At 35.8% G+C, this 27,972-nt stretch overlaps 1 protein-coding gene across 1 annotated transcript; it reads left to right on the top strand.

Annotated features, from left to right (window-relative positions):
* The first annotated feature begins 10,833 nt into the window (after window positions 1-10,833).
* Window positions 10,834-11,772, top strand: LOC132677191 (olfactory receptor 2J3-like). The gene has a single exon (XM_060629079.3). The coding sequence runs from the start codon at window positions 10,834-10,836 to the stop codon at window positions 11,770-11,772; it is 939 nt and encodes a 312-aa protein (XP_060485062.3).
* Window positions 11,773-27,972: the final 16,200 nt, after the last annotated feature.

Raw genomic sequence — 27,972 nt, 5'->3', positions numbered from 1 at the left:
GGCCCTACACTTCCCTAGCTGCTCTTTCTCTTCTCTTCCTCTCTCCTCCAGAGGGGGTCCCTCCCATCGGTGCCCACACGGCCTTTTTTTTTTTTTTTTATTTCCCCCAGTTTGCAGTCAGCCACCTATGTTTTTTCCAGCTTTCCCATTTTCTTCCTGGTAGATTCAGTCTCTTTTCCTCCCAGGCTCTGATGTTCAAAGTCCTTTGGCTTCTGCACTTCTTTGTTTGAGAGAAGCAGGAAGTATGGATCCTCCTACTTCTCCGCCATGTGGGACCCCTTTTCATGTTACTAATTAGTATTGTTTTACTTTAGCTTGAATAATTTTCATCTGGAAGACAAGTCTCGTGGTAATGATTTCCCTCAGCTTTTGTTTTTCTGGAATTCTTCACTTCTCTCTATTTCTAAAGGATTAACTTTGATGGATAGAGTATTCTTTAGCTTTTTTTTTTTTCTTTCTTTCAGCAGTTTGACGATATTATCCTTTTCTCTCCTGGCCTACAGACTTTCTGGTGAGAAATCTTCAGATTTCTCTTGTAGGTTACCATCTTTTGTTTTTTTCCTTGCTGCTTTTAGGATTCTCTATTTGTCTTTTATTTTGGACAGTTGTATTAAAATGTGTTTGGGAGAAGATAGTTTTTTTAACTTTAAAAAATATTTTAGAGAGAGCACAGGAAGGGCAGAGGGGCACGAATAGAGAGGGAGAGAATCTTAAGCAGACTCCATGCCCAGTGCAAAGCCTGACTTGAGTCTTGATCCCATGGCACTGGGATCATGATCCAAGCCAAAATTAAGAACCAGGTGCTCAACTGACTGAGTCACCCCAGTGACCCAGGGAAGATAGTTTTGTATGGAAATTATGGGGTGATATATTAGCCTATTGAATATGGATATTCAAATCTCTCCCCAGGTTTAAGAATTTCTCAGCCATTATTTTTTTTTAAATAAGGTTTCTTCTCCCTTCGCCCTCTCTTATCTTTCTGGAACTGCATTAATTTGCACATTGTTTCATTTGATGGCATCCCATAGATCACTGGCATTCATCACCCTTTTTCATTCTTTTTTCTTTATTCTTTTCTAACTCAGTAAATTCAAACTTTTTACCTTCCAAATCACAGATTCTTCCTTCTCTCTCTTTTTTTTTAATTTTTCACTGTTTATTTATTTTCAAGAGAGAGAGAGAGAGAAAGACAAAGCACAAGCAGGGGAGGGGCAGAGAGAGAGGGAGGCACAGAATCTGAGGCAGGCTCCAGGCTCTGAGCTGTCAGCACAGGGGCCTCAACTCATGAACCCTGAGATCATGACCTGAGCCAAAGTCAGACACCCAACTGACTGAGGCACTCAGGCGCTCCTTCTTCCTTCTCTTTGATCTATCTGATGTACATACTCTCTATTGCATATTTCATTTCATTTATTGTATTCTTCACCTCCAGAATTTCTGTTTGGTTCTTTTAACAATATATTTTTGTTAATTTTATTTTGTTCATATGGTGTTTTGCTGATTTTTGACTTGTTTTTCTGTGTTTTCCCACAGCACATCAAATTTCCTTAAATTTTGAATTCTTTTTTTTTATGTTGATTTATTCTCGAAAGAGAGACAGACAGAGACAGAGTGTGAGTGAGGGAGGGTCAGAGAGAGAGGGAGAGACAGACTCTGAAGCAGACTCCAGGCTCTGAACTGTCAGCACAGAGCCTGGACGTGGGGCTCAAACTCACAAACTGTGAGGTAATGACCTGAGCCAAAGTCAGATGCTTAACCAACTGAGCCACCCAGGCACCCCAAATTTTGAATTCTTTATAGAGTAGATCTCTATGTCTATGTAGATCTCTATGTCTATGGGTTCCATTACTGGAAGATTGCTGTAACTCTTTGGTGACATCATGTTGGCAGGAGAATTACTGGCAGAAATGGTAAGCTGTCACCAGGTTTACTGAACTCAAAATCATATTGTTCTGTTTGCAATCCATTGATCAGGAAGCCAGGATCAGTGCACAAATGGAAACCACTTCTCTCAATCAGACATTCATGGGATACAAACTCTATTTGTCACAGCTAAGAAAATCACTAAAAGAGAATGTGCTTCACAAGAAAGAAGAAGGCATGGGATCCACTAACACAGACTACTACAGAAAAAAAATGGAAAATGATTTTAGGATGATGATTACAGGAGGGAGGTTCCATGATGGCACCCATGTGCAGGAGGATGTTGTCACTGAGGAGAGTAAGTGTGCTTGTTAATTAATTACAGATACATAAAGGAGAAGAAGGTGATAGGCCTGCTCAGGTTGGATTTAGTAGATATTATCTAAACAAAACAATAATTAGCAGTTTGAGTGTATTATTTGGAAATAGTTAAAGGCCAAAAGAAACAGTCAAAATATTTCAAAGGGGGTGCTTACTTATGAAAGGTATCAGGGATAGAGAAGGTTGGAACAGGTGACTCTTCTACAGGTGATCAAGAGTAATTATATGTGAACTTTATTTCATATACATATATAAACTTTATATAATGTTTATATTTATATATGCATATATTGCACATATTTAAGTATATATTATTATATAATGTTTATATATTTATATGTAATATAATATTATACAATGCTTGTATGTTATTATGTAATGTTTTTGTAACATTATATAAATGTCATATATGTATATAAAACTATATAAAATACTTACACAATTTTTAAACATTTGAATCTAGGTTAGTTAACTTATAGTGTAATAATGGTTTCAGGCATAGAATTTAGTGATTCATACTTACATATAACAACCAGGGCTCACCCCAACAAGTGCCCTCCTTAATGTCATCACCCATTTAGCCCATCCCCCAAGCCCTCCAGCAAACCTTAGATTTCTGTATATGAGCCTCTTATGCTTTGCCTTCCTCTCTGTTTTTACCCTATTTTTCCTTCCCTTTTCTATTTTTATCTGTTTTGTTTCTTAAATTCCATATATGAGTGAAATCATATGATATTTGTCTTTCTCTGACTTACTTTGCTTAGCACAATTCATTCTAGCTCCACCTGCATTGTTGCAAATGGCAAGATTTCATTCTTTTGATGGCTGAGTAATATTCCCTTGTGTGTATATACAACATCTTCTTTATCCATTTGTCAGTTGGTGGACATTTGGGGTCTTTCCATGACATGGCTATTGTTGATAGCACTGCTATAAACATTGGAATGCATGTGCCTCCTTTGAATCGCATTCATGTATCCTTTGGATAAATACATAGCAGTGCAATTGCTACTTTTAATTTAAAATATATATTTTTTTAATTTTTTGAAGCACCCCCATACTGTTCTCCAGATTGTCTTCACCAGTTTGATTTCCACCAACGGTGCAAAAGTATTCTCTTTTCTCCGCATCCTCACCAACATCTGTTATTGCATGAGTTTTTAATTTTATCCATTCTGACAGGTGTGAGGTGGTATCTCATTGTGGTGTTGATTTGTATTTCCCTGATGATAAGTGATGTTGAGCATCTTTTCATGTATCTGTGAGCCATCTGAATGTCTTCTTTGGAAAAGTGTTATGTCTTTTGCCCATTTCTTCGCTGGATGATGATGATGATGATGATGATGATGATGATGATGATGATGATTTTGGGATTTGAGTTTTATAAGTTCTTTATAGATTTTGGATACTAACCCTTTATCCATTACGTCATTTGTAAATATCTTCTCCCATTCCATCAGTTGCCTTTTAGTTTTGTTGTTTGTTTCCTTCATGTGCAGAAGCTTTTTGTCTTAATGAAGTCCCAGTAGTTCATTTTTGGTTTTGTTTCCATGCTTCTGGAGATATTTCAAGTAAGAAGTTGCTGTGGCCAAAGACAAAGAGATTGTGGCCTGTTTTCTCCTACAGGATTTTGATGGTTTTGGTCCTACATTTAGTCTTTCATCCATTTTGAGTTTCTTTTGGTGTACATTGTAAGCAAGTAGTCCAGGTTCACTCTTCTTCCTGCCACTGTCCAGTTTTCCCAACACCATTTGCTGAAAAGATTGTTTTTTTTCCCCCATTGGATATTTTTTCCTGCTTTGTTGAAGATTAGCTGGCCATACATTTGTAGGTCTGTTTCTGGGATCTCTATCCAATTCCATTGATCTAAGTGTCTGTTTTTGTGCCAGTATCATACTATTTTGATGATTACAGTTTTATAAGACAGCTTGAAGTCTGGAATTGTGGTGCCTCTAACTGGTTTTCTTCTTCAACATTACTTTGGCTATTTGGGGTCTTCTATGGTTCCGTACAAATTTTAGGTTTGCTTGTTCTAGCTCTGTGAAGAATGCTGGTGGTATTTTGATATGGATTGCATTGAATGCATAGATTGCTTTGGGTAGTATTGACATTTTAACAATATTTGTTTTTCCAATCCATGAGCATGGACTGTATTTCCATTTCTTTTTGCCTTCTTCAATTTCTTTCATAATCTTTCTAGAGTTTTCAGAGTGCATATCTTTTACATCTTTGGTTAGTCTTAGTACTAGGTATTTTATGGGTTTTGGTGTAATTTTATTTTTATTTTTTAATTGTTTTACATGCATTTATTTATTTCAAGAGAGACAGAGTTAGCAAGTGGGGGAGGGGCAGAGAGAGAAGGAGAAGGAGAATCCCAAGCAGACTCTGCACTGGCAGGACAGAGCCTGCTGCAGGGCTCGAACCGACAAAATGCAAGACCATGATCTGTGCCAAAACCAAATATCAGATGCTTAACTGACTGAGCCACTAAGGCACCCCTTATCTGGTGTAATTTTAAATGGATCAATTCCTTTATTTCTCTTTCTACTGCTTATAGAAATAGAACTGATTTCTCTATGTTGATTTTATATCCTGCTACTTTGCTGTATTCATGCATCCATTAGAGCAGGTTTTTGGTGGAGTCTTTCAGGTTTTCTAGGTGGAGTGTCATGTGATCTGCAAAGAGTGAATGTTTGACTTCATCCTTGCTGGATTTGGATGCCTTTTATTACTTTTGCTGTTGTTGTCTGATTGCTGAGGCCAAGATTTCCAGTAGTATGTTGAATAAAAGTGGTGAGAGTGGATATCCTTGTCCTGTTCCTGGCCTGAGGGGGAAAGCTCTCAGATTTTTCCCACTGAGAATGATATCAGCTGTGGGTCTTTTGTATATGACCTTTATCATGTTGTGGTATGTCCCTTCTATCCCCACTTTCTTGAGGGTTTTTATCCAGAAAGGATGCTGTATTTTACAAATCTTTTTCTGCATCTATTGAGAGGATCATGTGGTTCTTAACCTTTATTTTATTAATGTGATGTGTCACGTTAATTCATTTGTAAATATTGAAACATCCCTGCAGCCCAGGAATAAATACCATTGATAATGGTGAATAATTGTTTTCATGTATTGTTGGAAATGGTTTGCTAGTATCTTGTTGAGAATTTGTGCATTGATGTTCATCAGAGATATTGGTCTGTAATTCTTTTTAGTGGGGTCTTTGTCTGGTTTTGAATCAAGGTAATCATGGCCTCATAGAATGAGTTTGGAAGTTTTAAAATATTTTTAAAATGATTAAATTCTATAATAAAATAAATTTTGAGATTAATATTGTGTAATCTTAATGTAACATACATAACAAAATATATTGCACTTTCCTATCCTTATACAAACAGAATATAACATTTTCTCTATAAAATCACAAGAGACTCTAATGGTTTAGGTTAATGGAACATGGCTTTGTATGGCAATGGTTTATCTCTCACATATATTTGCAAAATGTGTGCGGCTGAACTTTAATATTACATCAAAGTGACAAAGAGTTCTAACTTTGGGGCCAGCATACTTGGTTTTAAAAGCTGCCTCCCATGCTCACATTGTGGTAGTGGATGAGTAACTTAAGTTCTCTGAACCTCAATTTCCTCATCTCGAGAATTTGATAATTAGGCTAGCCTTCCTTGTAGGGTAACAGTGGGAATCAAAAGGGTCAATATATGTAAAGTGTTTAAAATAGTCTAACTCCGGGGCACCTGGGTGGCTCAGTTGGTTAAGCGTTTGACTTCGGCTTAGATCATGATCTCACGGTCCATGGGTTCGAGCCCCGCATCGGGCTCTGTGCTGACAGCTCAGAGCCTGAAGCCTGCTTCAGATTCTGTGTCTCCCTCTGTCTCTGACCCTCCCCCATTCATGCTCTGTCTCTGTCTCAAAACTAAATAAACATTAAAAAAAAATTTAAAACAAAATTTAAAATAGTCTAACTCCTATTAAGTGCACTAGAAGTGTTTGCTATCTTTATTAGGGAGGGCATGAAGAACCAGTATAAAATTGGAAGCCAGTATATAAAGCCAAATGTTCACAGAGAGAGTTCAAATGTGAAAGACAAGTGATATAAATTTGGCTCACTGTAGAACCACAGCACTGCTAGAGTTTGGAGGGAATAAGGGAGATACAAACTTAAAACTTTTAGGAATTTACCCAAGGGATACAGGAGTGCGGATGCATAGGGGCTCTTGTACTCCAATGTTTATAGCAGCACTTTCAACAATAGCCAAATTATGGAACGGGCCTAAATTTCCATCAATTGACGAATGGATAAAGAAGATGTGGTTTATACATACAATGGAAACTACTTGGCAATGAGAAAGAATCAAATCTGGCCATTTGTAGCAACATGGATGGAAGTGGAGAGTATTATGCTAAGTGAAATAAGTCAGGCAGAGAAAGACAGATACCATGTTTTCACTCATATGTGGATCCTGAGAAACTTAACAGAAGACCATGGGGGAGAGGAACGGGGTGGGGGTGGTGCGGATGTTACAGAGAGGGAAGGAGGCAAACCATAAGGGACTCTTAAATACTGAGAACAAACTGAGGGTTGATGGGGGCGGGGAGAGGGGAAAGTGGGTGATGGGCATTGAGGAGGGCACCTGTTGGAATGAGCACTGGGTGCTGTAAGGAAACCAATTTGACAATAAATTATACTTAATAAAAAATAAAAATAAATGAATATCTGTGACTCTTGCTAGACTCAGATGAGTCGGCATGCAATACAGAAAACAGGCCATAGCATTAGCAGTGTGATTAGTTATTAGAAAACAAAAATCCCTTCCTGACAGAGGGATTTTAATGGGAAGCCAAGGAATGTTGTAAATGGAAGATTTTTGAGATAATAAACAAAATTGGTAGAGATCACTTTAATGTTCAATATAAAAGGTTTGGAGATATTTGGATTATTTTCAATTTTGAAAGTTTTATTTAAATTCCAGTTAACATACAGTGTAATATTAGTTTCATGTGTAGCAGCTAGTGATTCAACACTTCTGTACAACACCAGGTGCTCATCACAAAAAGTGCCCTCCTTAATCCCCATCACCCATTTAACCAATTCCCCACCCACCTTCCCTCTGATAACCCTCAGTTTGTTCTCTATAGTTAAGAGTCTGTTTCTTCATTTACCTCTCTCTTTTTTCTCCCATTGCTTGTTGGTTTTGTTTATTAAATTCCACATATGTGTGAAATCATATGGTATTTGTTTTTCTTTAATAAACTTACTTCACTCAGCATAATACTTTAGCTCCATCCATGTCATTGTAAATGGCCAGGTTTCATTCTTTTTGTGGTTGAGTAATATTCCATTGTATCTATATATACCACATTTTACCCCCTCATATCTAGGATTAGGGTAAGGTTTAGGGCTAGGTTTAGGCAAGGTGTTAGTGTTAACCCCAGAGTTATATTATGTGCCTGGTGTCCTGTAGATCAAAGACCTCTCTAGGGATTAGGTTTGGGTTAGGATTTTAATTAGGGATTAGGAATTATGGTTTTGGGTTAGGGTTAGTGCTAGGTTTAGGATTTAATTAAGGTATGTGGCTAGCAACCTGCAGTTTAGAGACATCTCCAGAGAATGAAATACCAGAATTCTGTTGGAGTGAGAATAGATATGGCAGCTGTCTACTAAGCTGAGGGAAGGAGTGGAGTTAGGGCTGTAAATACTCTTACATAGATTTTCTAAACTTTTTTAGGCATAAACTTGTAATTGATTCTATAAGACAATCAGGAAAGCATAAAAGGTGTAGTTCCACTCTCAAAAAGCACCAGGTTAATAACGAAAAGGTGAGTTTTAATGTATTCCATCTTTTCTGTTTCATGGCTCCTGAACCTCCCCTACTTTTAACCAGTAGTCCCGCAAATTTGGGCTTTACCGCCATGGGGGGCAGGGGAAAAATCAGGTGAATCAGCAGAACCCATTCCTTTCATTGACAATACAATTCAAAGTACCTTTACCCCACTGGTTGGTAATAAGTTCTGTGGTGTCCCAGGACAAGGACAACATCATGTTGAAGGAATTTCTGTGAAGAGTTTTTTTCTTGTGAATATTACACTGCTCTAACCTGGATAGTTCCTTGAAGGGTATTAATTGCAATTATGGGATTTGTCTTCCCCATGGCCCCAGTCAAGGAAAGAAAGTCACATTATTCTTTTTGTTTCCTTAAAGGTCCTATTTGCTCTGGGATAAGGGTTCCATCCCCTGATACCTTAAATGCCCTAAAGAATTCTTGCATTCTGCTCAAAGCACATCTTCTTGACAAGCTCAGCCTTTCTTTTCTGTGGCGATGATAGCCACAGTTTGTTTTAGATTCTGCTTTCCATGGTTAGATTTTGAACATTAGCACAGTTGGTACAGGAAGGCAGTTAGGTCGATAGTCTCAGGTTGCATGATATCCAGAGAGCTTGATTGCTTTGTAAATGGTAAAGCATAGAGCATGAAGAGAACAGTGGGGAGAGGGACAAATACATGAAGGTCAGTATGGAAAAGCTGAGAGAGCCCTGGATAAGAGCTAGGTTTAATTCAAAGACACAGACATGAAAGGAATTAGGAGAATGTCTGTTAGTGACACTGGGGTTAAAAGAGAGCACTAAGCCACCCATTTTCCCCATGATGTTTGACTTCAAAGAATAGAAGATATTTTATTCCACAATTCTAAAGCTACCTTTATAGGGCCTTCATTCCCTCTTTTCCTCTAAGAAGAAAATCAAGACATAAATCCCTAAATTTCTCTTTTTATGAATTCTGGATAGTTTGTCCCTTATCTCTTATTCCTTTTCACTTCTAGGAGAATGCTAAACAATGGCTGGTATTGCAGTTAAATGTTACACAACTGCTGCTTTCTTTTAATTAATGTACAAAGGAATTCAGACAGCTTTCTTTGTAAGGCAAGACAGTTTTGACTACCTCAGAGGAAATACCCACAGCATTTGAGTTAAAATATTTTGTGGTGTATTGCCTCTTATTTTAGGAAAATAAAAAAAATCCCTTGGAAAATTTCCACCATCCCTCATGAGGTTAATGACACATTACGAATAATATAAAATGGTGTATAGATATATTTGTGAATCAATCTTAATAATTTTGGGCCACATTAAATATTCCTGTCTCTCCAGCTGTAATTTGACCAATTAGACATCCCTAACATCTTTTTAAAATGCTAATATTATAATATTTGAGCTAGTTAAAGTCCTTCAAAAGACAGTATGTGGGTCTGTTCTGCCTGAATTTGTGATTGCTGTCTTCTGTCAGAGGGTGAGGGGAGATGTGTTGGGGCAAAGCTATTTGGGAACATGTAAATGTGGGTTACTATATCTTTTAGCAACAATTATAAAGTGTTAGTATTTTCTATGAAAGATTGGTAACACACAAGAGAAAACAAGCAAACAAAAACCAAATTATTAATACACATTGGAGTTCCTTAACTTTATTTTTCACAAAAATAAACAAGCACAAAAGATCAAGTATAAAAGAAACTTACAACTGGATTTTATGCAATATTCACATATCTTTGCCTATTAAAAATCAGTGAGTTTTCTATTCAGAAGTTCAATTTGAAATTGTAGAAAACCTAAAAATGTGGAATAATTATAAATTATGACTTAGAATTCAAATGTCTTAGCTGCTGTCCTAAAGCATGTGAAATTTTGTGGAAACTGTCTTTCCAGCTCTTGCCCAAGCCTCACAGCCTGGGATTCACATTTAGTCCCAAGAACCACAGGTTCCTGTCCAGCTTCCTGCTCTAAACACCTTCCCTTTTCCTTTTGCTTCCTCTGCAATTTTCTTCAATTCTGTAATTTAATTTTGGTCTTTCAAAGTTAGTTCTAATCTCATTTATGGTTGGAAGTATTCCATCACTGAATCATCCTTATTTCACGTCTCAATTAGTATTAAGACCTTTAGTTTAGCTCATAGTGTGAATACTCATTTTGGGATGTATGTGTGAACACGTGAGCCTTTGTTTATACTTCCAGTTGATGCTATTTCTTTTTTCTCTAAAAATAAGTCGTTAGCATACATAAATGAATATTTTCTTCTTCCTGTAATCATAATGCAATTGAAATTTATTTTTTTCACCAAATATTAACATTTTAAAGTTGGTACTCAGTTGTTTTTCATCTCATGGTAGGCTCTCATTTATATGTAAGATTATTAAGAGTAGAGATATTCCTTTCTTTGTAACCACAAAATTGGAAAAGGCCTGAAAATACATAAAAGAGGAATAAATTGAAAGGTTTTTTTGTTAAAAAGATTATTTTTCATGAAGATTGTCTTCCTGGCTATGGAACTTAATCTTTAATCTTTATTTATCCAATAGCAATTTAGTGATTCATAAAAAGAACTCATTCACTTCAGAAGTTATTGATTTTATCTACAACAGAAGAAATATGTGAATGAAAAATAAAAACAAAACTATAAAAATGTTACTGAAACAAGAGCATTTTGGAAATGGCATAGGTTTTGCCCACACTACTGACCAGTGTTTAACAACCTTTGAGTTATCAGCCTTTGAGTTTATGGTTCTTTCTTCAGGTACTGGAAAAAATGAATGATGATGGGGAAAAATGCAAGTTCTGAAGGCTACTTTATTCTACTGGGTTTTTCACATTGGCCTCATCTGGAAGTAATTCTCTTTGTGCTTATCTTGATGTTCTACTTGGTGACATTGATAGGGAACCTGTTTATCATTGTCTTGTCATGCCTGGATGCCCGTCTCCATACTCCCATGTACTTCTTCCTCTCAAACCTCTCTTTTCTGGATCTCTGCTACACTACCAGCTCCATCCCTCAGTTGCTGGTCAATCTCTGGGGCCCAGAAAAGACCATCTCTTATGCCGGTTGCATGATTCAACTTTACTTTGTCCTTGCACTGGGAACCACAGAGTGTGTCCTCCTGGTGGTCATGTCCTATGACCGTTATGCAGCTGTCTGTAGACCCCTACATTACAGCGTGCTCATGAACCCTCGTTTCTGCCACCTGTTGGCTGTGGCTTCCTGGATCAGTGGCTTTATCACCTCAGCACTTCATTCCTCCTTTACCTTCTGGGTCCCCCTCTGTGGACATCACCAAGTGGACCATTTCTTTTGTGAGGTTCCAGCAGTGCTGCGACTATCATGTGTTGATACCCGTGCTAATGAGCTGACCCTCCTGATCATGAGCTCCATTTTCGTCCTCATACCACTCATCCTGATTCTCAGCTCATATGTTGCCATTGCCCTGGCTGTGTTTAGGATGCAGTCATCAGTCAAACTTCAGAGAGTCTTTGGAACATGTGGATCCCATCTTATGGTTGTGTCTCTCTTTTTCATTCCAATCATGTGCATATATCTGCAGCCACCATCAGGAAGTTCTCAAGATCAAGGCAAGTTCATTGCCCTCTTTTATACTGTTGTTACGCCTAGCCTCAATCCTCTAATCTACACTCTCAGAAACAAAGATGTAAGAGGGGCAGTAAGGAGACTAGTGGGATGGGAGTGGGATTTGTGATAGAGAGATCACAATTTTTATCCTGCAACTTTTGTTCAGAGTCTGGTCCATCTTGGAAGGTGGTTTCCCTCTTTCTTTGATACTTATTTTAGTCTACAACCCAGAAAGCATAGAAGAAAGTTCAGTCCTAACTTTGGATTCATTTTATTGACTAATTCTAAAACATTATCTAGAGGTAACTTTTTGATTTGTAACACTTTAATCTTTAATAATTCCATATTTAGTGTCCATAGAAATTAGGGACTTTTTTTAAGTTTATTTATTCATTTTGAGAGAGACAGAGAAAGCACAAGTTGGGGAGGATCAGAGAGAGAGAGAGAGAGAATCCCTAGCAAGCTCCATAAAGCACTGAGCCTCATGTGGGCTTGAATTCACCAAACAGTGAGATCATAACCTGAGCTGAAATCAAGAGTTGGATGCTCAACTGACTGAGCCACCCAGTTTTCACTAGGAGCTGAGTTTTAAAAATAATATGTTAAGGGGAGCCTGGGTGGTTCAGGATAATTAGGCATTGGACTCTTGACTTTGGCTCAGGTCATGATCTCATGGTTTGTGAGTTCAGGTCCCACATCTGGCTCTGCACTGACAGTGTGGAGCCTGCTTGGGATTCTGTCTCCCTGTCTGTTCCCCACTGGCTCTCTCTCTCTCTCTTTCAAAATAAATAAATAAAAACTTTAAAAATAAATAAAAGAATAATATGCTAAATTATGGACTGAGCAATAATATCTACAAAAAGATGGGAGCAGTAAAGACATAGATGAATGGAGTTTTTGGTCATTCACAGGCATTCAATTTAGCTAAATGGTGAAAAGATGTATGACAATTCTTTGGTTGAAGCATACTTTTTTTCAGATACTATATTATAGTGTTTTATTCTATGGGTCTATATGCTTGTCACATTGAACAATATAAAGAAATAACTGTTCAAAATCATTCATTTATTCACCTATCCAATTATTCATCTACTCATTCATTTATTCATTTACCTCAGTAGCTAAATATCTTCTAGATTTCAGAGTTTTGTTGAAATAGATGAATAAAACACTCTTTTTGATTGAATAGAACTCATTTTCTGGTGGGGGAAATAACAATATAAGATAAAAAAAATAAAGTATCATTGTATGACTTAATTTGTCACTGGGCACAGTGCTAATAAATTAGGATAGCTTTTTAAAATTTAAAACAAGGGGTGTCTGTGTAGCTAGTCAGTTAAATGTCCAACTTTGGCTCAGGTCATGAACTTACAATTCAAGAGTTTGAGCCCCACGTTGGGTTCTCCACTCTTAGTGCAGAGCCCGCTTGGGATCCTCTGTTTCCCTCTCTCTCTGCCCCTCCCCACTCTCTCTGTTTGTCAAAAATATCAAAATAAATAAATAAACTAATTAATTAATTAAATTTAAAACAAAACAAGGAGTTTGGCCATAAATCTTGAAAAATAAATAACTATTTGTAATTCCTGTAAGATGATACTATTCAATAAAACCAAAGAAAGCGATATGTGTTTAATTTGTTTTGATTGGGCTTTCTTTTTTTTTAATTTTTTTTTTTCAACGTTTTTTTATTTTTATTTTTGGGACAGAGAGAGACAGAGCATGAACGGGGGAGGGGCAGAGAGAGAGGGAGACACAGAATCGGAAACAGGCTCCAGGCTCCGAGCCATCAGCCCAGAGCCCGACGCGGGGCTCGAACTCACGGACCGCGAGATCGTGACCTGGCTGAAGTCGGACGCTTAACCGACTGCGCCACCCAGGCGCCCCTTGATTGGGCTTTCTTAATGACATATTGAAAGTACATTAAAACTTTTCTTTTAAACATCGTTATTCTTTCTTTTAATGTTAAAAAAGAAATTGGTCTATATTCTTTAATTTATCACTCTTAGTGGTGGATAATAATACTGATGAGTCATGGGTGGAAGAGACTCTCCAGTAATACAGTACAGGTAAGCTTCTCTTCTTTTTCTACTTTTTAAAAAAACTTAAAAATGTATATACATATTTTTTTCCACTATATGTATACACATATACATATAGTGGGAATAACTTTTAAAATTGTTATTTATATACTGCCAACTAATGAGAATTCATAAATGGAACAATTAGGTGAAGTATCTGAAGCAGATAGAACTAGGTTCTGAAAAAATAATATGATTCATCCAAGGGATATCTTAATTATCTGAACAAATTATTGATAAAAATCATTGATTGGCATGTTAATTTTGCTTTTAAAACTTAATTTAATATGAATATTTGTCATTAGTATGGATATTACAAAAACCTTATATATGATTTTTTTCAATTAATTAATTATATCAATATGTGATATTTTTCTTGTAACGGCTTGACTGATGTATTACACATATCACTCCCCTCCCATCACCACTTGAAATAAACTTACTTTGCATATTCTATTTCAGAGTGGGAGACATGTTCAGCTGAAGCTAGTCAGCTTATATATAGGGGCAGTGGTCTAGGGACAATTTATTTTAAAGTGATCTCTTAGACACTCATCAGTCAGAGAAAGACAAATATCATAGGATTTCGCTCCTATGTGGAATTTAAGAAACAAAACAGATGAACATAGGGGAAGAGAAGGAAAAATAAGATAAAAAAAGAGAGGGAGGCAAACCATAAGAGACTCTTAAATACAGAAAAGAAACCAAGGGTTGCTGGAACGAGGTTGGGGGGAGAAATGGGCTCAATGGGTAATGGGCATTAAGGAAGGGGTGTTGGTATGAACACTGGGAATTATATGTTGGGGATGAATCACTAAATTCTACTCATGAAATTATTACACTAAATGTTAACTAACGTGGATTCAAAAAATAAATTTTAAAAAAGGAAACTTGTTACTTTTTTAGCTATAATTCAGATATTAAAGTTTTAGCTTATCACCTCTTTTAAGATCTAGATCCCATTAAGTGAATTATAAAACTAAGAATATAAAGTGCAGGATCTCCCCTAATCTCCTGAGTGCATTACTATTACATGGTCTGCTGTGCTTGGATCCCTCTCTGTGGATTTTGTTTGCTTCTCTCATCCTCTTTTTAATCTCTTACTAGACATGAACATTGATACAAGATAGAGTCCCATGAACCTATACACAAAGTAAGGCTCATATATATAATATATTTTTTATTAAATAATAGTTTTAATATTAAATCATGTGATGGGATCCCTTTACATATCACACATATTTTACAAAATATGAAAACATGGACTCCTACTACCTCCCTGGAAATACTACCATTTGGAATACCTCATGTAGCACTCGTCTTTCTGTTCTTTAAAAAAAAAAAAAGGCATGAGCAGGGGAGAGTCAGACAGAAAGACAGAGAGAGATAGAATCGCAAGCAGCTCCACAGTGTCAGTGCAGAGCCCGATGCGAATTCATGAAACCACGAGATCATGACCTGAGCCAAAACCAAGAGTTGGATGCACAACTGACTGAGTCACCCAGGAGTCCCCACTCCAGCCTTTCAACAGATTAATGGCTCTCTTTCTTCAGGTCTATTGAAGTATAACTTACATACAATAAAATCCATCCATTTAAAATGTACAGTCCAATGAGTTTTGACAAATGTATAATTATGTAAATATCACACAATGAAAACATAGAACATTTCCCTGACTCCCAAAAGAACACTGTGCTCTTTTGAAATTAATTCTCTTCGTCTACCTACAGCTTTAAGCAGGGATTAGTTTTCTTTCACTATAGTTTAGACTTTTCTTTCTTTTGTTGTTGTTCTTTTTTAGAATGTCATATAAATATAATGATACAGTGAGTAATCATTGAGTTTGACTTTCACTAGGCATGATGTCTTTGAAATTTATGCATGTGTCAGTACCTCCTTCCTTTTAAGTGATGTCTAGAATTCCATTGTATGAATAATGCACAATATATTCATTTGTCTGAAAATAGTCTTTTGGGAGTATTTACTTTTTTGCTAATATGAATAATGCTGTCATGAAAACTAGTAGACAAGTGTTTGTGTGGGCATGTAATTTTCATTTAACTTGGGTAAATGGGTAGTAGTGGAATTGATGGATCATGTCCCTAGTATATGTTCACATTTATTAGAAACTGTCAAAATGTTTTCACAGTGTCTGTACCATGATCACTGCAAAGAGCAGTATATGTGAGTTCCAACTGCCCACATTCTCTCTAACACTTGGTATTGTCAATCTTTATTCTTTTAGCTTTTCTAGTAGGTTTATAGCTATATCTCATTGTGAGGTTTTTTTTTTTTTTGCTTTCTAATTAAAGTATAATGAACATACAGTGTTATATTAGTTTCAGGTGTACAACACAATGATTAAACAATTCTATACATTACTCAATGTTAATTAAGTGTAGCCATCGTCTGTCACCAAACAATGTTATTACAATCTTATTGACCATATTTCTTATGCTGTACTTTTTATATCCATAGCTTATTTATTTTATAACTGGAAGTTTGTACCTCTTAATCTCCTTTTATCTATTTCATCCATCCCCACATACCTCCTCCCTGACAACCACTAGTTTCTCCTCTGTATTTAAGAGTGTGTTTTTATGTTTGTTTTTCTCTTTCTTCCTTAGTTTGTTCATCCTATTAAAGAACACAGGGCTGTGCAGGAGCCTGGAGTTTATGGTAAAGCACAGCGAAAACACAGGTTATATGCTTTCTGCATGTGCCTCTGTCTCCTGCTGTTGAATGGCTGCTCAAAGGTGCCATTTTGCCCTTGGGGAGGCAATATAACCTCTTCCAAATGCATAGCAGGAAGTAGAACCATGCTTTCCAGTGCAACCCTGGGGATCCCCACACCATGCTGTCCACTGTCCACCTCCAGGCCTCCACCCTCCTTCTCCCTAGGAGCACAGCTACTCACCTGGATTGACTCTGGAGAATGGTGCAGACTTCAGAAACCTCCCAAATTCAGCTCCACTGTTTGCAAAACTTGCCATAGTCATTTTCTCTTAATTCCCCAGCCAATGGTTTCAGGGGTGTGCTTTTCTTGCATGAACCTGACACACTGCTCCCTCTCCCCCTCTCTCCTCTCCTCTCTGAGAAAAGGGTTCCCTCCCTTCCATGGCACCACAGCTTTTTTCTCCCCCAACTCTACACTCTGCACTTGTACCTGCCTCATTTTCTCGCTCTAGTTATGCAGATTGTTCTCTTAATCCTCTGATCAATTTCCTAGTATTTGAAATGATTTGATGTTGATCTTTCTGTGTTCAAGAGATGAGGCAAGCCCAGGATCCCCCTACTACTCCACCATTTTAACTCCTACCCCAGAATTGAGGTTTTTTTAAATTGACATTATATCCTGTGACTGTGATAAAGGCACATGTTATTTTTGGTAGCTTTTGCATAGACCACTTATTATTTTCCAAGTACATGATCATGTCATCCACAAATAAAGACTTTTATTTCTATCTCTCCAATCGCTCTGCCTTTTATTTCTTTATCTTTCCATGTTTCGGCTGCTATGAAGTCTGGGTTACTAACAAGTGGAAGAACTGGGAGCAGAAATTCTTGCCTTGTTTGCAATCTTAAGGGAAAGTATTCAGTCTTTTGCCAATAATGATGTTATCAGCTGTATTTTATTGATGTCCTCTACCAGGTTCAGAAAGCTTCTTTCTATTCTTGGTTTGCTGAGAGTGTGTGAAATTTTGTCCACTGATTTTTCTGCATTTCCTGAGGTGATCCTGTGTTTCTTTCTACTTTATGCTATTAAACGGGAAATTTTGAAATTGATTTTCATAAGTTAAGCTAATTTGCCTCCTGGGGAAAAAAAATCTAAGTTGATCATGGCTCACTGTCCTTTTAGCATTATGCTGCACTTCATTAGCTAATATTTGGTAAGATTTTTTTTTGTCTAAAATAATGAATGATGTTAAGCAGTATTTTTCTTTTCTTGTGATGTCTTGGCATAGATTGTATACCAATTTAAGTCTGGCTTCACTACATGACTTGGGAAGAATTCTCTATTTTCTTAAAGAGTTAATTTATCATTGATATTATTTCTTCTTCAACATTTAATAGAATTCACAAGTATAGACATACAGATGTATACTTCTCTTTGTGGGAGCATTTTTAATTAAAACTAAAACTAATTTCACTAGTATAAAAGTATTAAGAATTTAAATGTCTTTTTGAATCTATTTTGGTTATTAATATCTTTCAAGGGATCTAGGAATTTCACCTTAGATGTCAAATTTATTGTTCATAATATTCCCTTATTATCCTTTTAATCGCTATAAGATCTGTACTAACCCATTTTATTTCTGACCCTGTAGCTTGTATCTCCTCCACTTCGTTCTTAATCAGTCTAGCTAGAGATTGTCTGGATTGATATTTTTCAAAGTACCAACTGTGGTGTCATATGTTATTTTTAATATTTTTGTATTTCATAACCTGCTTTTATATTTATTATTTCCTTCATTCTATTTTTCGTTTAATCTTATCTTCCTTCTTTAGCCTTTTAAGGTAGAAGTTTAGATAATTGATATTGGACATTTCCCTTTTTAAACAACATAAGCATTGAAAGCTATCAATTTCTCTCTAACCACTGATTTAGCTGCATCCCATACATTTCGATAGTTTTCATTTTCATTTTCATTTTGCTTCAAATACTAACCAATTTCCTTTATGATCTCTTCTTTGACTGAAGGCAGTAGCACACTGAGTGCTGTCATGAAAGACTGAGTAGGAGAACAGATATAGGAAAATAGGGTTCCAGTGGAGATAATAACTTTATATAAATCCAGAAATATTTGATTATTGTACATCATGTCTATCTTCTCAGTCCTTTTTCTATCCTTCACACAAGCCTAAAGAATTTGTCTTGAGAGCAGAGTCAAAACAGAAAAATCCAGTGTTTACAGTAAAGGCAAGTTTTTATACGTGCAGGTCATTGCAATGTCCAGAACTAGAGTCCCTTACTGAACAGTGGGTAATTTAACAGTGGATAATTTAGAGTCCCTGGGAGTAGATGAGGAACAATCAACTCAGAAATACTATGCTAATGCATAAGCATGCCATCACCTGCCCTATTTATTTGGTCAGTCCCAGAACTATCTTCATCATTCTAAATCAGGTAATATACATGGTACATGGATTAAAAATTGTTTCTCAAAATGGACACCTACCCCTTCTCAAGCTTTATCTTCATAGACACTTTTACATCCTTGTTTCTCAATGTATTGATGAGGGTATTGATACTAAGGTTTATGTGTACATAGAAGACAATAAGGAGTCTGCCTGGTTTTGGCAATGGGAGTGTGTTTGTTGGAGAGAAATCAGTGTCTATAATCTGCTCTATTGCTATCTATCTTCTATCTATAAATCAGTATCATCTATCTATGTATCTATCATCTATCAATCACTATCAATATATTTATCATCTATCTACCATTATCATCCATAAATCATTATCTATCTACCTATCTATCATCTACTACTTATCTGTCATCAGTAATCTATCATCCTGTTTTAGAATAGGAGAGACACAGTAGGAAAATATAAACATCGAAGATTTGCTTTCCTCTAGTAGCTGATATAATGAAAGGTCAAGTGACCACATGCAATGTACCTATAGGAGATGAGGGTTAGAAAGAGGGCATAAGGATGATAAGTTTTGTGAAAACAAAAGCCCTTAGGGCCATTGTATTCTCACAGTAGGACAGCACCTGAGGCTAGGACATCAATATGAAAGCATGACCAAACATATGAGCATGTGATGCTAAGTAGTGCAGGGTTCTGTAGCCTGCAGCATATTCATTTTGATAGCCAGGAGGATGCATCTCACGCTTCCAGTATGGGAAAAATATAGTACTGGATGGCAACTCCAGGCAGATGTGATCTTATCTGCACTCCAGATGAGATTATACAACATTGGATGGGTGGAGCCTATGGTGAAACTCACATCTGGTAATGAAAGGTGACTCCCTGAAACCACATTGGTATAAGGGACAGAAAATCTAGAAGTGAAAGCAAGAAAATATTCATGCTTCTCTGGAGACAATAGGAAAATCCTACTTTTAAGATTAGCCAGAGAAACTTATGAGGATATAGCTTTCTAAAGATCTGGTGTTGTTCCTTTCCATTTCTTGTAGCCTTTCCTCTTGAAGAAAGACAAGTGTCTGTGATAAAGACAAAATTGGTGAGTCCAAAATGGAATGACCCTGTAGGAGAAGTGGATATTTGGCTAGAAGTGGCAGCAAAGACACATGAAGCAAATTCAGCTCTGATATACATAAATTTGGGAGGGGGTGATTATTATGGGTCATCACTATGAATGACTACTACTATCCCCTATCTTCTTTTCATTTTGTCATATGTACAAAACACATTTGCAAATTCTGGATATATACAAGGGAAAGAAAACTCAATATCTCCAACTTTTCTTTTTGTAATTGGGGGAGATTCAGATCTTTTATTTTCCCCTCCTGTAACCCAAAATATTTCACTCTACAAGCCACTGGCATTTTTACCTTTATTCCTGTACCAGGGGAAACCAAGATCACTTTAAGAATCAATTTGTTTGTATGTATGTATACTTACATACATTTATGTATATACATACATAAATTCAAGTTAGTTAGCATAGAGTGTAGTATTGGTTTCACGAGTAGAACCCTGTGACTCATCACTTACATATAACCCCCAGTGCTCATCCCAATAAGTGCCCTCCTAATACTTCACCCATTTAGCGCATCCCCTTAGCCACCTCCCCTCCAGCACTCCTCAGTTCGTTCTCTGTATTTAAGAGTCTCTTATGGTTTGCCTCCATCTCTGTATTTTTAAACATTAATTTCAGTACAGTTAACATTCGGTATTATATTAATTTCAAGTATATAATATAGCAATTCAACAATTCCATATATTACTCAGTGCACATCAAGATAAGTGTACACTTAACCCCCTTCATCTATTTTGCACATTCCCCCATTTACCTCCCCTCTGGTAACCATCAGTTTGTTCTCTATAGTTAAGAATCTGTTTTTTGGTTTGTCTCTTTTTTTACTGTGTTAATTTCTTTTGTTTTTTAAAGTCCAGATATGAGGGAAATCATATGGTATTTTTCTATCTGACTGGTTTATTTTGCTTAGCATTATACTCTCTTGCTCTATCCATGTCATTGCAAATGGCAAGATGTCATTATTTTTAATGGCTGAATAATAATCTGTCATAACTTCTTTATCCATTCATCTATCGATGGACACTTTTGCTTCCATAATTTGGCCTTTGTAGATAATGCTGCAATAAACATGGGGTGTATATATCCATTTGACTTGCTTTTTTTTTTTTTTTTATCTTTGGGTAAATATCCAGTAATGCAATTACTGAAACGTAAGGTAGTGATTTATTTTTATTTTTTGAGGAACCTCCATACTGTTTTCCACAGTGGATGCCCCACTTTGCATTCCCACCAACAGTTATTTTTTATCCACATCCTCGTCAACACTCATTGTCTCCTGTGTTCATTTTAGCCATTCTGAAAGGTGTGCGGTGATATCTCAATGTAGTTTGCATTTCATTTTCCTGATGATGAGTGATGTTGAACATCTCTTCATGTATCTGTTAGTCATCTGTATGCCTTCTTTGGAGAAGTGTCTTCTGCTCATTTCCTAATTAGATTATTTGTTTTTTGGGTATTGAGTTGTATAAGTTCTTTTTATATTTTGGATAATAATGCTTTATCAGATATGTCATTTGCAAATATCTTCTCCCATTCCGTAGGTTACCTTTTAGTTTTGTTGATTGTTTACTTTACTGTGCAGAATTTTTTTATTTTGATGTAGACCCAAAAGTTTATTTTTCTTTTATTTCTCTTACCCCAGAAGGCATGTCTAGAAAAATATGGTTACTGCTGATGTCAGAGACATTACTTTCTGTGCTCTCTTCTAGGATTTTTATGGTTTTATGTCTCACATTTAGGCCTTTCATTCATTTTGAGTTTATTTTTGTGTATGGTGAGACAAAGTGGTCCAGTGTCATTCTTTTTAATGCAGCTGCCCAGTTTTGCCAACACCATTCGTTGAAAAGACTGTCTTTTTCCTACTGGGTATTCTTTCCTGCTTTGTCAAAGGTTAATTGGCCATGCAGTTGGGGGCTTATTTCTGGGATTTCTATTCTGTCCCATTGATCAATGTGTCAACTTTTGTACCAGTACCATACTGTTTTGATTACTACAGCTTTGTAATATAACTTGAAATCTAAAATTGGAATATTTCCTGCATTGCTTTTCTGTTTCAAGATTTCTTTGGCTATTTGGGATCTTTTGTCATTCCTTATAAATTTTAGGATTGTAGGGGCATCTGGGTGGCTCAGTCAGTTAAGTGTCTGACTTTGGTTCAAGTCATGATCTCACAGTTAGTGAGTTCGAGCCCCACGTTGAGCTCTCTGCTGACAGCTTAGAGCCTGGAGCCTGCTTTGGATTCTATGTCTCCCTTTCTTTCCACCTCTCACCTGCTCCCACTGTCTCTCTCAAAAATAAATATTAAGAAAAATAAATTTTATGATTGTTCTAGTTCTCTGAAAAATGCTGTTGGTATTCGATAGGTATTCCATTAAATGTGTAGAATGCTTAGGATGGTATACATATTTTAGCAATATTTTTCTTCCAATCCATGAACATGGGATTTCTTCCTATATCTTTGTATCATCTTCAATTTCTTACGTCAGTGTTTTATAGCTTTCAGCCTATAGATCTTTCACCTCCCTGGTTAGGTTTATTCCTAGGTGTCTTATTATTTTTGGTGAAACTATAAGTGGGGTTGGTTTCTTAATTTCTCTTTCTGCTGTATTGTGGTTAGATTTTCATTTCCCTGATGATGAGTGAGGTTGAGAATCTTTTCACGTGTCTGTTGGTCATCTGTATGTCTTCTTTGGAGAAATGTCTGTTCGTGCCTTCTGTCCATCTTAAAACTTGGATTATTTAATTTGGGGTGTTAAAGTGGAAAAGTTCTTTATATATTTTGTATACTAATCCTTTATCAGATAGGTTATTTACAAACAACTTCTCCCATTCTGTAGGTTGCCTTTTAGTTTTATTGATTGTTTCCTTTGCTGTGCCGAAGCTTTCTATTATGATGTAGTTCCAAAGCTTATTTCTGCTTTTATTTCCTTTGCTTCAGGAGGCATATCTAGAAAAAATTTGCTACAGGCAATGTCACAGACATTACTGCATGAACTATCTTCTAAGATTTTTATGATTTCAGGTGTCACATTTAGTTGTTTAATCCATCTTGAGTTTATTTTTGTGTATGGCGAAAGACAGTGGTTTAGTTTCTTTCTTTTGCATGTGGCTGTCCTGTTTCCCCAGCACCATTTGTTGAAGAGATTGTCTTTTTCCCATTACATATTCTTGCACCCTTTGTCAAAGATTAACTGACCATACAATTGTGGTTTATTTCTGGAATTTCTATTCTGTTCCATTGATGTATGTGTCAGTCCCATACTGTTTTGATTAAGATTTTGTAGTATCAATTGAAATCTGGAATTGTGATACTTACACATTTATTTCTCTTTTTAAAAATTATTTCAGCTATTTGTGGTTCCATACAAATTTTAAGATTTTTTTATTCTCATTCTGTGAAAACTATTGTTGGTATTTTGGTAGAGATTGTATTACAATGTGGATATTCATTTGAGTAGCATGGACATTTTAATAATATTGTTTTTCCGATCAATGAATATGGAATACATTCCCATTTGTTTGTGTCACCATCAATTTTTTCTTTTTTTAATTTCTTTTTTTAATTATTCTTTTCTTTTAATTATTCTTTTCTTTAATTTCTTTTTTTAATTTCCTCTTCTTTTTTTAATTATTTTTTTTATTGTAACTTGTTTTATTTCTTTTTTTTTTTTAATTTACATCCAAATTAGTTAGCATATAGTGCAACAACGTTTTCAGGAGTAGATTCCTTAATGTCCCTTACCCATTTAGCCCATCCGCCCTCCCACATGGAATATTTTTCCTTTTTTTTTTTTTTTTTGGTGTCTTCTTCAATTTCTTTCATACGCTTTCTATAGTTTTCAGTGTATAGATTTTTCACCTCTTTGGTTAGATTTATTCCTAGGTATTTTATGGTTTTTTTGTGCAACTGTAAATGGGATCAATTCCTTGATTTCTCTTTCTGTTGCTTCATTGTTGGTGTATAGAAATGAAACTGATTTCTGTGCATTGATTTATATCCTGCAACTTTGCTGAATTCATGAGTCAATTCTGGCAGTTTTTTTGTAGAGTCTTTTGGGTTTTCCATATCGAGTATCATGTCATCTGAGAAGAGTGCAAGTTTGACCTCCTCCTGGCCAATTTGGATGCCTTTTATTTCTTTGTGTCGTCTGATTTCAGAGGCGAAGACTTCCAATACTATGTTGAATAACAGTGGTGATAGTGGACATCCTGTCTCCTTCCTGACCTTAGGGGGAAAGCTCTCAGTTTTCCCCATTGAGAATGATATTAGTGTTGGATATTTTATATATGGCTTTTATGATCTTTAGATATGATCCTTCTATCACGACTTTCTTCGGGGTTTTTATCAAGAAAGGATGCAGTATTTTGTCAAATTCTTTCTCTGCATCTGTTGAGAAGATCATATGGTTCTTGTCCTTTCTTTTATTGATGTGATGAATCACGTTAATTGTTTTTTGCGGATATTGAACCATCCCTGCATCCCAGGTATAAATCCTGCTTGGTCGTGGTGAATAATTTTTACAGCATATTGTTGGATCTGGTTGGCTAATATTTTGTTGAAGATTTCTGCATCCATGTTTTTCAGGGAAATTAGTCTATAGTTCTCCTTTTTAGGGGGATCTCTGGTTTTGGAATCTAGGTAATGCTGGCTTCATAGAAAGAATTTGGAAATTTTCCCTCCATTTCTATTTTTTGGAACACCTTCAAGAGAATGGGTGTTAACTCTTCCTTAAATGTTTGGTAGAATTCCCCTGGAAAGCCATCTGGCCCTGGACTCTTGGTTTTTGGCAGGTTTTTGATTACTAATTCGGTTTCCTTACCGGTTATGGGTCTGTTCAAATTTTCTATTTCTTCCTGTTTCAGTTTTGGTAATGTGTATGTTTCTGGGAATTTGTCTATTTCTTCCAGATTGCCCATTTTATTGGCATATAATTGCTTATACTATTCTCTTATTACTGTTTTTATTTCTGCTGTGTTGGTTGTGATCTCTCCTCTTTCATTCTTGATTTTTATTTATTTGGATACTTTCCTTTTTCTTCTTGATCAAACTGGCTAGTGGTTTATCAATTTTGTTAATTCTTTCAAAGAACCAGCTTCTGGTTTCATTGATCTCTTCTACTGTTTTTTGGATTCGGTAGTATTGATTTCTGCCCTAGTCTTTATTATTTCCTGTCTTCTGCTGTTTTAGGGTTTTATTTGCTTTTTTTTTTTTCCAGCTCCTTAGGCGTAATGTTAGGTTGTGTATCTGAGATCTTTCTTCCTTCTTTAGGAAGGCCTGGATTGCTATATACTTTCCTCTTATGACTGCCTTTGCTGTGTCCCAAAGGTTCTGGGTTGTGGTGTTATCATTTTCATTGATTTCCATATACTTTTTAATTTCCTCCTTAACTGCTTGGTTAGCTCATTCATTCTTTAATAGGATGTTCTTCAGTCTACAAGTAATTTTTACCTTTCCAAATATTTTCTTGTGGTTGATTTCAAGTTTCATAGCATTGTGGTCTGAAAATATGCCCAGTATGATCTCAATCTTTTTGTATTTACTTAGGGATGATTGGTGTCCCAGTATATGGTCTATTCTGGAGAACGTTCCATATGCACTGGAGAAGAATGTATATTCTACTACTTTCGGATGCCATGTTCTGAATATATCTGTTAAACTATCTGGTTCATTGTGTCATTCAAAGCCATTGTTTCCTTGTTGATTTTTTGATTAGATGATGGGTCCATTGTTGTGAGTGGGGTGTTGAAGTCTCCTACTATTATGGTATTACTATCAATGAGTTTCTTCATGTGTGTGATTAATTGATTTATATATTTGGGTCTACCACATTTGGTGCAAAAATGTTTACAATTGTTAGGTCTTGGTGGATAGACCCCTTGATTTTTATATAATGCCCTTCTGCATCTCTTGATGCAGTTTTTATTTTAAAGTCTAGATTGTTTGATTTAAGAATGGCTACTCTGGCTTTCTTTTGGTGACCATTAGCATGATAGATGGTTCTCCATCCCCTTATTTTCAGTATGAGGGTGTCTTTAGGTCTACAATGAGTTTCCTGTACAGCATATAGATGGATCTTGTTTTCTTATCCATTCTGTTACCCTGTGTCTTTTGATTGGAGCATTGAGTCCATTGATGTTTATAGTGAGTACTGAAAGATATGAATTTATTGCCATTATGATACTTGTAGAGTTGGAGTTTCTGGTGGTGTTCTCTTTTGTTGCTTTGGTATGTATGTATGTATGTATGTATGTATGTATGTATGTATGTATTTTTTAATTTTTTCATTTTTTCTCCCCTCAGAGAGTCTCCCTTAAAATTTCTTGCAGGGCTGATTTAGTGTCACAGACTCCTTTAATTTTTGTTTGTCTGGGAAACTTTTTTATCCCTCCTTCTATTTTGAATGGCAGCCTTGCTGGATAAAGAATTCTTGGCTGCATATTTTTTTTCTGATTCAGCACATTGAATATATCCTGCCACTCCTTTCTGCCTGCCAAGTCTCTGTGGATAGGTCTGCTGCAATCCTGACCTGTCTTCTCTTGTAGGCTGGGTCTTTTTTTCCCTTGCTGATTTCATGATTCTCTGCTTGCCTGAGTATTTTGTGAATTTGACTATGATATGCCTTTTTGATGGTCGGTTTTTGCTGACTCTAATGGTGGTCCTCTGTGCTTTCTGGATTTTGATGTCTGTGTCTTTCCCCAGGTTTGGAAAGTTTTCAGCTATGATTTGCTCACATAACACATCTACCCTGATTTCTTTCTGTTCCTCTTCTGGGACCCCTATGATTTTGATGTTGTTCCTTTTTAATTAGTCACTGATTTCTCTAATTCTTAAATCGTGCTCTTTTGCCTTAATCTTCCTCTTTTTTTCTGCTTCATTATTGTTCATAATTTTGTCCTCTGTATTGCTGATTCTCTGTTCTGCCTCATACATCCCTACCGCCGCAGCATCCATCCATGATTGCAGCTCAGTTTTAGCATTTTTTATATCATTCAGACTAATTTTACTTCTTTTATCTCCTCAGAAAGGGATTCTAGTCTCTTTTCAACTCCAGCTAGTATTCTTATTATCGTGATTCTAAATTCTGGTTCAGACATCTTGCTTGTATCTGTGTTGGTTAAATCCCTGGCTGTCATTTCCTTATGCTCTTTCTTTTGGGGTGAATTCCTTTTTTTTGTCATTTTGAAGGGAGAAAAGTAATTAATGAGGGAGAAAAACTAAAATTAAAAAAAATTAAAATTAAAAAAAGTATTAGAATTAAAAAATTAAACACACGCACACACACGCACACACACGAATATAATAAATGATGCTATATCCTAGGTGTGTTTCGGTCTGAGTGTTGATAGTGGTTTGACAGAGCAGAGAAAAAAAAGGGGGGGGGAAGGAAATCATTTGAGAATTTGAAAAAATGAATCCATTGAAGTAGACTTAAATGAGATGATGGGAATAAAATAGAATTTGAATAAATTTACACAAAAGTTAAGAATATAGTAGGAAAAATAAATAAAAATATTTTTAATAAAAATTAAAAATAAAAATGAATTATTTCTCTTTATTCAAGAAAAAGAAAAGAAATGAAAAAAAGAAAAAAGAGGAAAAAATAAATCATCTGAAAATTTGAAAAAGTGAATACACTGTATTAGACTACACTAAAATGATGGAAATAAATAGAATTTGAAAAAAATTTACATGGAAGCAAAAAATACAGTAAAAAATTTAAAGAAAAGATAATTTTAATAGAAATTGAAAGTAAAAATGAAGTTTTTCTGCATTCATGAAAAAGCAAAGAAATGAAAAAAGAGAAAAAAGAAAAAAGAAAAAAGAATACCATTTGATCATTTGAAAAGGTGAATACACTGAAGTAGACTAAAATAAAATGATGGAATTAAGGTATAATTTGAAAAAATTTACACAAAAGTAAAAAATATAGTAAAAATTTTAAAGAAAAATATTTTGAATAAAAATTGCAAATAAAAATGAATTTTTCAATTTTTGTATTCAAGAAAAAGAAATGTA

Source organism: Panthera onca, chromosome B2, assembly GCF_046562875.1.
Source record: "Panthera onca isolate mPanOnc1 chromosome B2, mPanOnc1 haplotype 2, whole genome shotgun sequence".
Classification (NCBI taxonomy): Eukaryota; Metazoa; Chordata; class Mammalia; order Carnivora; family Felidae; genus Panthera; species Panthera onca.
Note: the sequence above shows the minus strand (reverse complement) of the source record. Positions and strands in the feature narration are given on the sequence as shown.